This window comes from Diadema antillarum, unplaced genomic scaffold (genome assembly GCF_040938485.1).
Source record: "Diadema antillarum isolate AM-2024a unplaced genomic scaffold, OU_Dant_1.0 scf00000072, whole genome shotgun sequence".
Taxonomy (NCBI): domain Eukaryota; kingdom Metazoa; phylum Echinodermata; class Echinoidea; order Diadematoida; family Diadematidae; genus Diadema; species Diadema antillarum.
In genome coordinates this window covers 1,380,913-1,394,654 of record NW_027270961.1, presented here as the reverse complement: position 1 = coordinate 1,394,654, position 13,742 = coordinate 1,380,913, and the positions used below count along the sequence as shown (strand labels likewise).

Here is a 13,742-nt window from a genome sequence, read left to right as displayed (position 1 = left end):
ACTTGTCTTCTTCTTTTTATTTCAAACTGACCCACGTCGTACAGAGCGGTAATGTTGCGAATCGGAGCACGAGAATAATTCATTTTCAGAGTATGGCAATAGAAATTTAAGCAAAACGAATATGGCGACTTAGGGAAGGAAAATCACACATCCTATTTCAACTCAGTCGGCACTGAAAAATCATCTCGACAGAATCATACGAGAATTCACACGCATATCTTCGCAGCAACGCACTTAAATTTAAATCGCAAAGTTGCATGCAATTTGGGGAATATGCGTTTGATTTTTCAAATCAAATTTAAAACGTACAGTGTCTAGAAACGGGCCCATGCAGGTTTCCGATCCCGCTCTCTAAAAATCTCTCTAGAGATTTGGGAATTGTGCGTTGTCGTTACTAATCCGCGCGAGATTCAGGCATGAACTAGAACATATTACTGTTTCTATATATATACAGTGTACACTCTATTACCCTTTTTATCCTATAGACTTGAAAACTTTTTTCGTATAATGTATTCGTATCAAAATTAAATGCCAAACAAAGCAGTAAAAGGCATTTCTGTTACTCCTATACGCAAAAGAGATTTGATTAATACTTTGAAGTAGTCACTGATCGGACTTTCAATCTATTTCACAAGACAAACCTTCCAAAACCTTATTTGATCATTTGCATCCATCTCTGTATGGAGACTTAAACCCGCCGCACGCTATAGGACTCATACGACTATACGACTGACAAACTTTGGATCTGAAATAGACAAGGGTGTGTACTCTGAGGCTATTGTGATTTATTTCGGATCCAAGGTCTGTAGTCGTAAGGTCGTGAGTCATAACAGGGAGGTGTTCATAATCAGAAGTGTACCGGGAGAGGTTCCGCAGCGTGGATGGTGCATGCTCACCGTGAATCCACAAAGTCTGGTATAGGATTGTGTAACTGTTAGATGAACAGCCAATAATGACTGCGAGTCTCACTGCAATAAAAAGTTAATGATAATGATAGTAATTATACCTTTCAATAGCACATAGTCTTTGGACCAGGACACAAATAACTTCACCTCCTTTATAAGTTTGATTCTGTCCGTGCATATCACTTTCTACATGATTTTTCATTCAGTTTAGTATTGAATGAGGTTCTTCATTTAAAGTACGATATTACATCATTCACAAATTCGCAAGTTTTCGTTTATCAGCGACCTGATTTTCCCAAAAAGAACACTTGAATCAATCGATGACATAGATTTTAGATTCACGTCAAACACGAGATCATAAACGAGAATGTTATCTAATCAATATACCGATGCTGAATCTCATCGTTCATAAGGTGAAAATAAACTCAAAGCTGCAAAATTTGAACCCGTCATTCGTTCTATTCCACAACAGATTTCCATCTTTATGAACATGGTGGTCCGAGGTTGCGCCGATCTGGAGCTCCAGATGAACGCCATTGAGCGAATTCGGTACTACACGGAGGTCAAGAACGAAGACTACGACGGTAAGCTAGAAGTTCTTGCTGAATTTGTTGCCCTAAAAAGAAACAAGTAAGCTGACAGCTGACTTCGGGGGGGGGGGGCTGGGACTTTGATATTCTACATTTTCATCTGAATTTTCAGATGGTTCTTGTAAAGATATTTCAAGCCAGAAGACAGATATATAGAATATTGGCATGACATAATTATATTTCCCCTAAATATTACGATTACAACTTGCATGCGATCATTCCGTTTGTTTTGACGATGATCAGACTACCTTAGATAAGAAAGAACAAATGAATGTTTATCAGAGACTGAGCTGTTTACTTGTGGAGCAATGCAGGGGCGTCACCAGCTTTTTTTCAAGGGGGGTGCGTTTTGACACTAAATGTTTACGAGATTTTTTGGACAGACATTTGGAATATAGGAAGCTCTCAATCCCTAGACTTTTACTGTTTTTTGAGGGAAACCAAGCGGGGAAAGGGCACCGGCGCGCCGGCAGCTATAGGATTTCATATTGGGGGGGGGGGGGGGGTGTTAGTATGCGAGGGAGCGAGCAAGGGTGGGGGGAGGGTGTGGAAGTGCCGGAGAGGGTTGTACCCCTTATAAATGGATATGGAATGACGGTGTGAAACGACAAATTACTGGCAGCGATATCAGGGGAATGGCATAACGACTACATGCGAGCGAGCGGAGCGAGCGAGCTTGAAAATTTTGACATTTTACAGTCCCAAAACTGCCGTTTGTAGCCATATTTTGTTGCTTTGTAAATTAAGGGGGGGGGCGCACCGCGGGCGCAAACCCTGCTGGCAATTACTGGCAGCAACATCAGGTGAATGGCATGATAATTAAATGCAAGCGAGCAAAGAGAGCGAGCTTGGAAATTTTGACATTTTACGGTCCAAAACTGCCATTTGGAGCCATATTTTTTCGCTTTGGAAATAAAGGAGGGGTGGGGGCGCAACGGGCGCAACTGCCGGTAATTACTGGCAGCAACATCAGGAGAATTGCATAACAATTAAATGCGAGCGAGCGAGCGAGCGAGCTTGAAAATTTTGACATTTTACAGTCCCATAACTGCCGTTTGTAGCCATATTTTTTTGCTTTGGAAATTAAGGGGGGGCGCGCACCAGGCGCAACTGCCGGCAATTACTGGCAGCAACTTCATGAGAATGGCATTACGACTAAATGCGAGCGAGAGGAGCGAGTGAGCTTGAAAATTTTGACATTTTTACTGTCCAAAAACTGCCGTTTGAAGCTATGTTATTATTTTTTTTTTCGCTTTGGAAATTAAAGGGGGGACGCCCGGTGCGCCCGGTGCGCCCCTCTCCTTGGATCCGCCACTGGTAGTCAAGGTTGTGGGTTTATGTTCATGACTGGGGGAGGTATGACCAGCGAGGTGGCGTCGAAGTGACCAAGCGGGGAAAGGATGTCCAAAATCTGCACTTTAGAGCATCCCCTAAACTAATTGTGCGTGTTTGTTTGAGTGTGTATATGTACATGGAAAAGTTAGGAATTAGCCCAGGTCAAGTCTTTTTATTGGCAATGCAAGACATTTTTACATAGACTAGTATGTAAAGCAACATTGCAAAATCAATGATCTAGCTTTGATATAACGAAGCGTAAGGTACAAAGGTGTACAATCTACAGCACATTGCGCAAAATTGTAGCGACTCTTCGTTCGGATGTACAGAGTACACTGCGCACATCCTGCTTATATGCAGAATGCCAACCAGGAATCACGCTGAATCACTATCTTTTGTCGGGTACGGGCTTTTTGAACAATGTTTCACACTATATACCTATCTAATTATGGTTAATAGAAATCATAGAAAAATATCTTATTTCTTGATCGCCCTTTCATTCAAAAGCAGTTTACTAACACTTGAATTACTATTTCGGTAAGTCTTTTTTTTTTAACAGCGGATTTGGAGGGGGCGCACCCCCCCCCCCCCCCCTCCGTAGTTACGCCACTGCTTTTGGGTGAAATAATTGGACAGATTTCTTGAATTCTAACAAAAAAGCAAGAAAATCCTTTCATCGCGGGAATTATGACTATGTGGGGTGGGGCAAATGGTGCGCTTGCCTTCCAATATTTTTATGGGGGCAACATTTTTGTTTTCTTTCAAAAGCAAGAAAATCTTCTCATTTCGGGAATTATTAATTATGGGGGGGCAAAATTAAAATATGCTTGCCCCTCCAATATTTTTATGGAGGTAACTTTTTGTTTTTCTGTCAAAAAAAAAAAGATAAGAAAATCTTAATATACTCGTCTCTGGAATTATGGAGAGGGGGGGTGGGCAAAATGATATGCTTGCCCCTCCATTTTTCTTTCATCTTTTTTAAATGAGGCTAAGGCTCGCTCTTGGGCTGGCAATGTATTGGTCAGAAGTAACGTACATAGACCCTACATACTTGTAAGTAGCACACGTACATGCAAACGTATAAGTGCTACGTATCGTATGGATGTACAGTACGGTCGATAAATAGTAAACACTGTAGAATACTAATAGATATGTATAAAATCAGTGCTGCCAGAACCAGGGGTGCGAATTGATTTTTTTTTTTTTTTGTGTGTGTGTGTGTGTGTGTGTCCCTGGTGCAAAATATTAAAAAAAAAAATAGAAAAGAGTAATTATTTAGCGTCCGGCGTTGAGGTCGCTCGCAGACTGATTTTTTTTTTTTCGCACCCAACGCACCCCCCTGGTGACGCCCATGCAATGCCAAAGCAAAAAAAGTCCGCTTAGAAAAAAAAAATGAAACTGTTTCCATACAAATTACAGTAATGTGAAGCAGATGACGTTTTAATATTGAGACAGAGAGGAAATGTTAATATAGATGACAAAGTTATGTAATATTATTTTGCCAGGCCTGGAGCCACCCCCAGAGTGGCCTGACAAGGGTGAGATCGTCCTCGAGAAGATCAGCGTACGCTACGCACCCGAGCTGGACCCCGTACTACACGATGTCGACGTGACCATCCCTGCCGGACAGAAGGTAATAAAACCTTCTCCGCCTCCCGGAAAGTGTGCTCTTGACTGTTTTATCTTCCCTGATTCTTGGCCAGGAATAAACTCTGTTAGATGATGCAGATCAGCGTTCATAAAAATGTAGACCATGGACTGAAACATATGCTATCATAAACATGTAGATGTATCAGACTACATGTACTACGACGTCTAAAGAAATTAATGCGAAGAAGTCATTTGTATTTTTCATAACAGAGTACTTCTAAACATGTATGACGAAAGAGTACAGTCAAAAATATGATGTCATTTTTTTCTGTAAACAGATGAATAAGCTCAAAAACATGGCAAAACTATTTATGTTTTATTACTAAACAGATTCACACATTGCTTTCAACCATGCAAAATGTTCACAGTAAAGGTGTACAAGTAAATAGTATTGCATCATACTCTCCTTTGAACATAGACATGATAGAGACAAGTAAAGTGGAATGCGAATCAATCATTTATTTCATCATCACGCTGAAATTCTACTCTTAAAAAAAGGTAATCGATTCAATAGGGCCTATTTACCAAACTTAGACTTTGTAAAGTACCAAGTTTGTACAACGATATTGGTTTTTTTTTTCCTGTGGCATTCGACCCTGCAAGTACATAAAAGACTAGAATGTCCTTATTGTGTTCATCTTTTCTTTATTTTTTTTTTCATGACTAGCTTGGTATTTGTGGGCGGACCGGAAGTGGAAAATCATCTCTGACCTTGGCCCTCTTCCGTATCATCGATACTTTCAAGGGCAAGTTGTACTGCGTCTTTTAAACTATCATTTCATTAAGGTTGTCTTCTATAATTGTATCAATGATTTTTATGTGTTACTTAAAACAGCAAACGTTACTGAGCTGAGCACGACTGAAAGTACAGATGATGGGCTTACCTGTGCTTATCTATTTCAGCTTATCTCTTTTGCTAGATCTTAATTCATCGCCCAGTTTTCAGTTTAAACAGAAAAATGTATATTCATATTGAAAAAAGTGTGTGTGAATACATTTAGAATTCTCATTTTCACGTCAGTATGCATGAAGCAAAAAGGTACATACACGTTGACGAAAATGATGGAAATAATGCCTACCAATAAGTCATTAACAGAAGGCATTTCCTACAGGAAAAGTTAAGTGTGCATAGCCTACTTTTCTATTTCAGTGAGTGCTGTACAATTGAGTGTATGAATATAAGAACGACCCAAGTCCATGGAAGACCATTTCGAGTAAACTAAAAAAAAACTTCATATCTTTTTTATTTGTCCAATAATATTCTATTTAACTGTGATGGGAAGGCAACATTGTATATACAAATTAGAACATATATTATTATGACAATTAATATTTACATTAATTGTGGAGAGGCCATTTTGTGTGGTGGACTTGGGTCAAGTCCTTCATTCTTACATTAATATAAGATTTAACTCATTCATTTCAGGCACTTCCGGGGGTAATTAGGATTTATCATTTATACACAAGACGAGTCCATGCATAAGGTACAATTTCCCATGTCAAACTGAATTTGGCCAAAAATTGGACTTGGGTCGTTCTTATATTCAGGTCTTCAATTGTAAATAACAGCTCTGAAGTGATCAAACAGGATCATAGTCTTGATGACGTGAGAGTACCATGTTATGTAAGAGAACGGTAATCATATATGTCACTGAAACATTTACAGGGATTCTTTCAAATTTGACTGACTTTACCCCGTCATAATAATGGAAGACGAAGCTATTCCATGCCAGAAAGGAATGGAACTGAGAGAATTCTGGCTTATATTGCAGATTGATTGTCTTGCAATCATATAGGTGGTGTGTGATGTAATCCTAATCCTTAATTCCAAAGTGTCGGGAAAAAAAATGGTGTGAGGAATAGAAGTATATAATTATGAATTGATGATTCTATCGCTCTCGTCGTCAGGTCGTATTTTGATAGACGGTGTGGACATTGCTTCCGTTCCTCTCATCACCTTACGTCAGAGACTGTCTATCATCCCACAGGATGCCATCCTTTTCACTGGTAGCATCAGGTGAGATTCATCACGTGATCGTCTCAAGTCTTTCTCCTCCACCCCCCCCCCGTCTTTCTCTCTCTCTCTCTCTGTCTCTCCCCCCCCCCCCCCCCCCCCCCATCTGTCTATCTTTTAAACTTACTACTAGTACGTATAGGGATCTGGCTGATTAGGCATCGTCACTCTTTGTTGATTGCTAGATACCTGTCAGTGAGTGTGTGTGTGTGCGAGTGCGTGTGGTCGTTGTTATGCGTTTGTGCAAGTGGGTGAGACTATTTCAATAATATTGCAAATTAATGCAAAATGACACTCACGGAGTTTTGAGGAAAGTTATGGGATGTTGATAATCGATTACGTATAAGAGCTAGTTGAAAGCCAGCTTTTCAATACAAAGGGCTTCCTTTCCTATGTACACTGTGTAAACATAATAGCCCTAGACTCGGGGTTGAGATGTTTATTTCATAACTTCTTATGGTTTCACTTAATTTGTCAGGTGACAAGGTTCATAAAGATAAATTTTGTCAAAAACCTCCCCAAATTTATTCGTATTTTAATTTCACCTCATATAACCTTTGATATATAAGGTGCTATTTTGTTCGACATATCAAAATCTGCTGTAACTGTTGAATTCAGCGGTATGCATAGATAGATAACCAACATGCATTATTCTACAGCATCATGGTAAATATAATTTGCGTTTCGTTAGTAATTATTATTATTGTGCCCTTTATATCCTAATATCTCCCTTCCTCTCATTCTTCTTATTTCTGACTTTTTTCTTTCTTATAATTCTTTCCGGTGTCACTCGTAACAGACGGAATCTGGACCCTTCCGACGTCAAATCCGATGACGAGTTGTGGAAAGCTCTGGACATCGCTCAGCTCAGAGATGTCGTCACACCTCTTGAAGGGGGACTAGGTGAGGCCTGTGACCTTATTTCCATATATATAGTCTTTGCTATTTTACAATGAATCATACCTATAGGCTATTGCTTTATAGATATCATGCTAAAAGGTTCCTATTGACAAGACTATAATTTGAGTTAGAGTATTTGTTAATATTTTCGTTGATACTTTTGTTAATTTGTTAATTTGTTAATTAATGGTTAAACTTTCCTTGTCATCAAGTGAAATATGAGAACACCACACTTTGACTATAGCGCCTAATTCAAACGCATGAAAATACTCTAATTTTCAATGTCGTGACACACAAACACACACAATCTTGTTTATACAACAGGGTTCAATTTCTTTAACATGAGAAAACTTGGAAACAGTACATTGGATTAAAACAAATCTTAAATTGATCATCTGTTATACCATTCCTGTTTCAGACTACGTTGTGACGGAAGGTGGAGAGAATTTCAGCGTAGGTCAGAGACAGCTGTTCTGTCTGGCACGGGCCTTCCTCCGAGATTCTAGGATCCTTGTCATGGACGAGGCCACTGCGTCCATAGACCAGGAGACGGTAGGTTTACATCCACATCAACATCCAAGTTCAAGGCACTCCAAGAAACTCACCCTATACCTCCCCTCCCTCCGAGATACAAACCTATCCCATCTCCCCGGCTCAATCAGTCATAGTATCTATCATGTCAATGTGCTCAGTGATCGCAAATAGAAACTTGACATGTGAGAGTTTTTTTACAAAGCTTTTTTTATTGTTTTCTTTGTATTATTCAGCAAGTCACCTTGCCATTGTTGTTAACCCTCTATGTGCCCCAATAATAACCTGCTCATGGATTTGTGAGCAAGATTTGAGCAAATTTGACTTACTGGCACAGGAAGGGTTAACACTTGTTCGGGAAATTTTATGAATCTATTTTTGTGACATGCTAACACTCTGGTTTTATCTTTACCTAAAATCAATACAACTTTGTCTAAAGCATCTCATGACATTTCAAGGTAAATTTGTTCCCTTCCTTTCCACAATCCAGCATTTAATGATAAAATCATGACTTCACATTGTTACTTCCATGATTGATACAATCTACTTCACATCACCTCACCCTACACCTTCTCTCTCCTATACTCACCTTTGACCTTTAGTGTCATTGCCAACTGCTTTAATAGACCCATACATACGCATTATAGTGATGATGAAGATTGTTGAAAAAAGGTCTATGTCATTCAGTATACATGTCTTCTCAGCTCATTCGAGCAATATACTTAAAAAGACATGATGTATCTAATGATTTCGTAATTAGATTTTAATATTCAGTAAAAACGAAATGGTTGATGGTGTCAACATAGTCATACTCGGATGGATTCACAAAGGAGATTGTAAAGTGCGAAGTTGTCGAAGTATCTAAGGAGGGAAAGAGAGGGAAAAGGAGACAGAAAGAAAGACAGAAAGACAGAAAGACAGACAGACGCAGAGAGGAAAATGTATCTTTATTGATTAGAGCATTAAAATCAATATTAATACGCATGATATAGTATACAGATTCTGTTAATGCGGTGAAGTCGTGCAACTGCGTGGATTATACTGGTACATGACCATCCATTTGCCTTCCTCATTACGTGAGAGTAGCAAGATTGTTGATTCACTCCAATACTTAATGGTCTTTCTCTCCTTATTCTCGACATGACAAATCAACGCAGGATCGCATATTACAAGACGTTGTTGCAGATGTGTTCCAGGATAGGACAGTGATAACCATTGCAGTAAGTATGCAATAACTATACCAAAATGCTAATTGCAAAAAGAGTAGTTTGTTTCCATCACACCCTTACTACAATCATGTCAACATTGTCCCTTACAGAGTACAATCACACGATCCTCATAAACCTTATAAATCCTTATTAACTTGAACTTTGGGCTATGTTCAAAACATCAACGTGATATCGATACCTTAAACATACGTATAAACAATGCAAATTGATTAAAAAGAAACTGAAAATTAGCGTGAATACACATCGAGACGGTCACTGTTATCTAACTATACTTCGATTAATAATCATCTCTGACACAAGGCATGTGTAGTTTAGATATGCTTATATTTTCTCTCATTGGCAAACTACATGGCATAATTTATAATCACTGTAACTTTATTTTACGTACAGGGATAGCATACCTGATGATCAAGAAGACTGTACAGACAATATACAAAGAACTTTAAGATATCTTGTGTAATTTTAAATGCGTCTATAAATGTGTTCCATATATAGAATATAGAAAAAAAAAAGTTTGTTCCAAAGAATAACACATTGCATGGGAAGTTCTCTCTATCTTAAAAAAGTGCTAACTTTAGAACATAATATGTCTGTATCATATATTCTGGTACTTAGTGTCAAACTAATGAATTTATACATCCTTGGGAAGTACTGTACGCTTGTGTTATCAAGATGGACGAAGTGCAAATAGAGGGTTTCGCTTCAAGTTGCAATTTACTGGATGCATTGGGATGTGGGAATTGTGTGCACATCTGGAGACTATACTATTCTCAACGTTTTAGTGTATTTGATTTCCTTGCAGCATCGTGTTGGTACCATCATGGATTCAGACAACATCCTAACACTTAGTGATGGTCACGTGGTTGAGTTTGACTCTCCCAATGTGCTCATGAAGAAAGAAGATAGTGTCTTCGCCTCCCTCGTACGTGCTGGCAAATAGTAAACTGCTTATCTCTATTCCCATAGAGTTAGTCGCAGAGAAGAATGAAACTCTCATCCTATCAAGGATCGCATCTATAGGTCATTGTTTTGTATCTTCCTCAATTGGAAGTCACTCAAGAACAGACCAAAGATTAAAAGGGGATTTTTAGAGATGGGTTAACATTCCTATCGGACCGGGACTTTCAAGCTGAATTATACTATAAAGAGGTTTACTCCTTGCGTCTTACCTCATGCAAACTTGAACATAATTATTTTCTCCCGAGTTCTCACACATATTCCTATCCACTGTAAACAGAAAGTCCACTCACATCCCAAGAACTGAAAATTGGGTGCGACTGGTGTGTTATTAAGCACGTTTTATTTTACTAAATCGTTAGAAAACAGTAATGCGACAAAGATTTTGTTTACTCTTCGTTTTGTGAAATGCAAAGTTATTATGTTTTTTTACTCAATTGTTAAAGACGAATGTTCTGTAACTACATGTATATAGTTGCAGAATTATGTTTGCCGCATATAGACTTGTGGATTGTTCATAGATATCAATCTTGAGCATTTGGTTGTACTGATTCGTCAACAAAATGTTTGCTTTACTTTTTTCAGATTACCAGGCAATAAATGTGCTTTGGAAAATACACTCTTTCGAACGCCATGATAGCTATACAAAGAAGTTATCGACATTCAAATACTTTTTTTTTCATTAGAACGAGTGACAACTGTGAGTGTCACAATGGAAAATGACATAATTGTATCCATGTGTACAACCTCAACCTTATAATGTCGGTAACTGTTGATAGCGAAAATCAAATAAGCATCTGGTTAGATTTTCCTGGAAGTGCATAAAAACTGTGTTTCCACTTGATCTTTTTTTTGAAGCATGTAGTATGCTGTCTATGAAAGACCTGTATGTGCGGGCATGAGATTAAAAATTGATTGCGTAATGATTGAATGTCGACGATGATGATAACATCAGGGAATATCTTGATGATAACAAAAGGATGATGATGATGATGATGATGATGATGATAATAATAATAATAATGTTGATTCAAGGGGATGGCTTGATTGTAAATAATTGAGATATTACTTGCCTTTGAAGTATAATATATTAATGGGTGTGAGGAATTTCTTGGAACGATCGACAAAATACACAAAAGAAGCTTACTTTAAGATATGATATGAACGACTGGAATTCCCTGTGTTGCGAGAAATTCGTGCCCTCTGGCACTTTTAAATTCACTGAGCATTTTACAAAATCAATTGATGAGATTTCTGTTCACGAGATAGAATAACCGATTCTGACGACTTTCAGACATCTCGATGTTGTTGTTTTTTTCCCCAAATGCACGAACTTTTATATATTCTGTAAAATATCATGTTTTTAAACCTCTGATAGCTTAACCTAGAAATACATGCGTAAGTTCTCTGTATTAGATGTTTTTATGCATTGCAAAATCTAATTTAAGTTTTGATATTTGTAAACGGTACAGAAAAATCTTATTTTGTTCTTTTATGATTAGTAAGTCCTGTTTGATCATGTATGTTTTGTGAACTATGCAATTCTAAAGATAAAATGAGGAACTCGATGGAAAGTATATGCTGCATTTTAGCGCTATGGTGGCACTTCATTAGATGCACCATTTGCCCAAACTGTATATATCCTATCCACTGCACTGGATGAGATAGATTACCATCGTATTGTATTGAGTCATGATCCTTGTTTGGAGATGTGTGATCGTCAATTTATACTGAAATAAAATAGTTTACTATCGATTAAGATGAGTGTATATTGGCTTATGTCTGAGGCTTGCCATCTCATCAAACAATGTTCATCAGCAGAAAAAGGCGGCGGGGTACAGCAGTGAAAGAGAGTCCTGATTTCATTTATCACGATTTGAGTATCTCTCATGTATGTTATATATATATATATATATATATATATATATATATAATAATGATGAAGTCTTGTATAGCGCCGGTATCCGCCAAGTCAGGCGCTCATGGCGCTTGCTCCAATATATATATATATATATATATATATATATATATATATATATATATTTATTTATTTATTTATAATATACATATATATATATATATATATAATATATATACATATATTTATAATATATATATATATATATATAATGTATACATGTATATAATCTTTTTAAGTGAGAAAAAGATAGAGAAGATGTGTGAGGGTGTGTGTGTGTGCGCGTGCGGGTCTATGTGTGTGCAGGTTTAGACAGCATAACAGTATGACGAAATGGTTGTCATCTTCTCTTTATACCTTTGAGAAAAAAAGCAACAAAACACAACATAACAAGAAAAATAAACCGGTATGTGGTAAATTTCCAGGCGAAAGAGTGAAAAAATGGAAAACATTAATAATTTTGTTGCTGACTTGAATAAGTTTGTATTTTCTAAAGTCGTACTTTCATTTTATGCAGAGAGGACGGTTCGATTCTGTTGATGAAGTATTTGTACGCAGGAGCAACATTTGCATAACAATAGCACTCGCAACACCAGCTCCTTGTGAGAGACAGCAGTTTGCAAGCCTCGGGGTGGTGTTGTGTGCCACCATCCATCAGTAAGTTTTGAGTGCTTAGGGTGTTGAAAAAAAGAACAAAGATAGAACTCATCACATTCTTTTCTAATCCATTTTTATTTCTTCTTAATCACGTAAGCAATGACTAAACCCATTACTATATTGTATATACAAGGCTCTGTCATCACGTAGATAAGAATATTCGAAGATATGATTTGACTATTCCGAACACAAGGTTTTCATTGTTGATACTATACACATTGCCATCTACACATCGCCTGAAAAAGCCGCTGATAAAGTGTACATGTAAGTGTTGATATCGTATATATATTCTATTAACAATCTATACATGTCTATGGTTGTTATACATGTATATCAATTAAGGAGTGATATCACAATTTTCAAATTTTGACATGTTTGTGTCTTTAGCACAAAACATACAGTTTGTAGCCGCTGTCATGTCTGATGGAGACCACTCAAATATGAATTTTTATTCAAACGAGTTGAAATTTGGGTAAGGTGAATATGAATTTTTATTCAAACGAGTTGAAAGTTGGGTAAAGTGAATATGAATTTTTATTCAAACGAGTTGAAATTTGGGTAAGGTGTGTTAGTTTTTACTTTCAATGTGTACGATTCCAGGCTCAAAACAACAAACTTCACATTCCAGCACTTGTCATAGCATTTTGCTAAGTACCCCGTGTGTGTGTGTGTGTGTGTGTGTGTGTGTGTGTGTGCGTGTGTGTGTGTGTGCGTGTGTGTGTGTTTTGTCTTGTATATACGTACGACTGAATCATGATTGTATTGTTCAGGCACTTGATAGAGATGAACTTCACTCCATGGGATTTAATCAAAGTGTTGCATGCAACTCGGTCCGAAGAACTATAAGTCATGTATGCGTATAAAAGGTGCTGATTATAATGATGGTTCTAGGAGAACGGGATATATATATATATATATATATATATATATATATATATATATATATTGCCAGAGAGATTTCAGCATTTTGATATTGACAAATATTCCTGCCCCTTCTTCTTTGATTTCCTTGTATTTTTTATAATCAATTTCGTATTTTGTTTTTCTTTTTTTCGT

General features: G+C 37.4%; 1 protein-coding gene across 1 annotated transcript in view; it reads left to right on the top strand.

The window, feature by feature from the left end:
- The window catches only part of LOC139717220 (ATP-binding cassette sub-family C member 9-like), a 44,989-nt gene extending 34,629 nt beyond the window's left edge, over positions 1-10,360 (top strand). The window contains exons 27-34 of the mRNA XM_071628723.1: positions 1,378-1,489; positions 4,336-4,463; positions 5,148-5,226; positions 6,389-6,497; positions 7,294-7,397; positions 7,813-7,946; positions 9,083-9,145; positions 9,957-10,360. Coding sequence (XP_071484824.1) covers positions 1,378-1,489; positions 4,336-4,463; positions 5,148-5,226; positions 6,389-6,497; positions 7,294-7,397; positions 7,813-7,946; positions 9,083-9,145; positions 9,957-10,094 — 867 coding nt within the window. The 3' untranslated portion in view covers positions 10,095-10,360. The remainder of the gene's footprint in view (positions 1-1,377; positions 1,490-4,335; positions 4,464-5,147; positions 5,227-6,388; positions 6,498-7,293; positions 7,398-7,812; positions 7,947-9,082; positions 9,146-9,956) is intronic.
- The last annotated feature ends 3,382 nt before the right edge of the window (positions 10,361-13,742 follow it).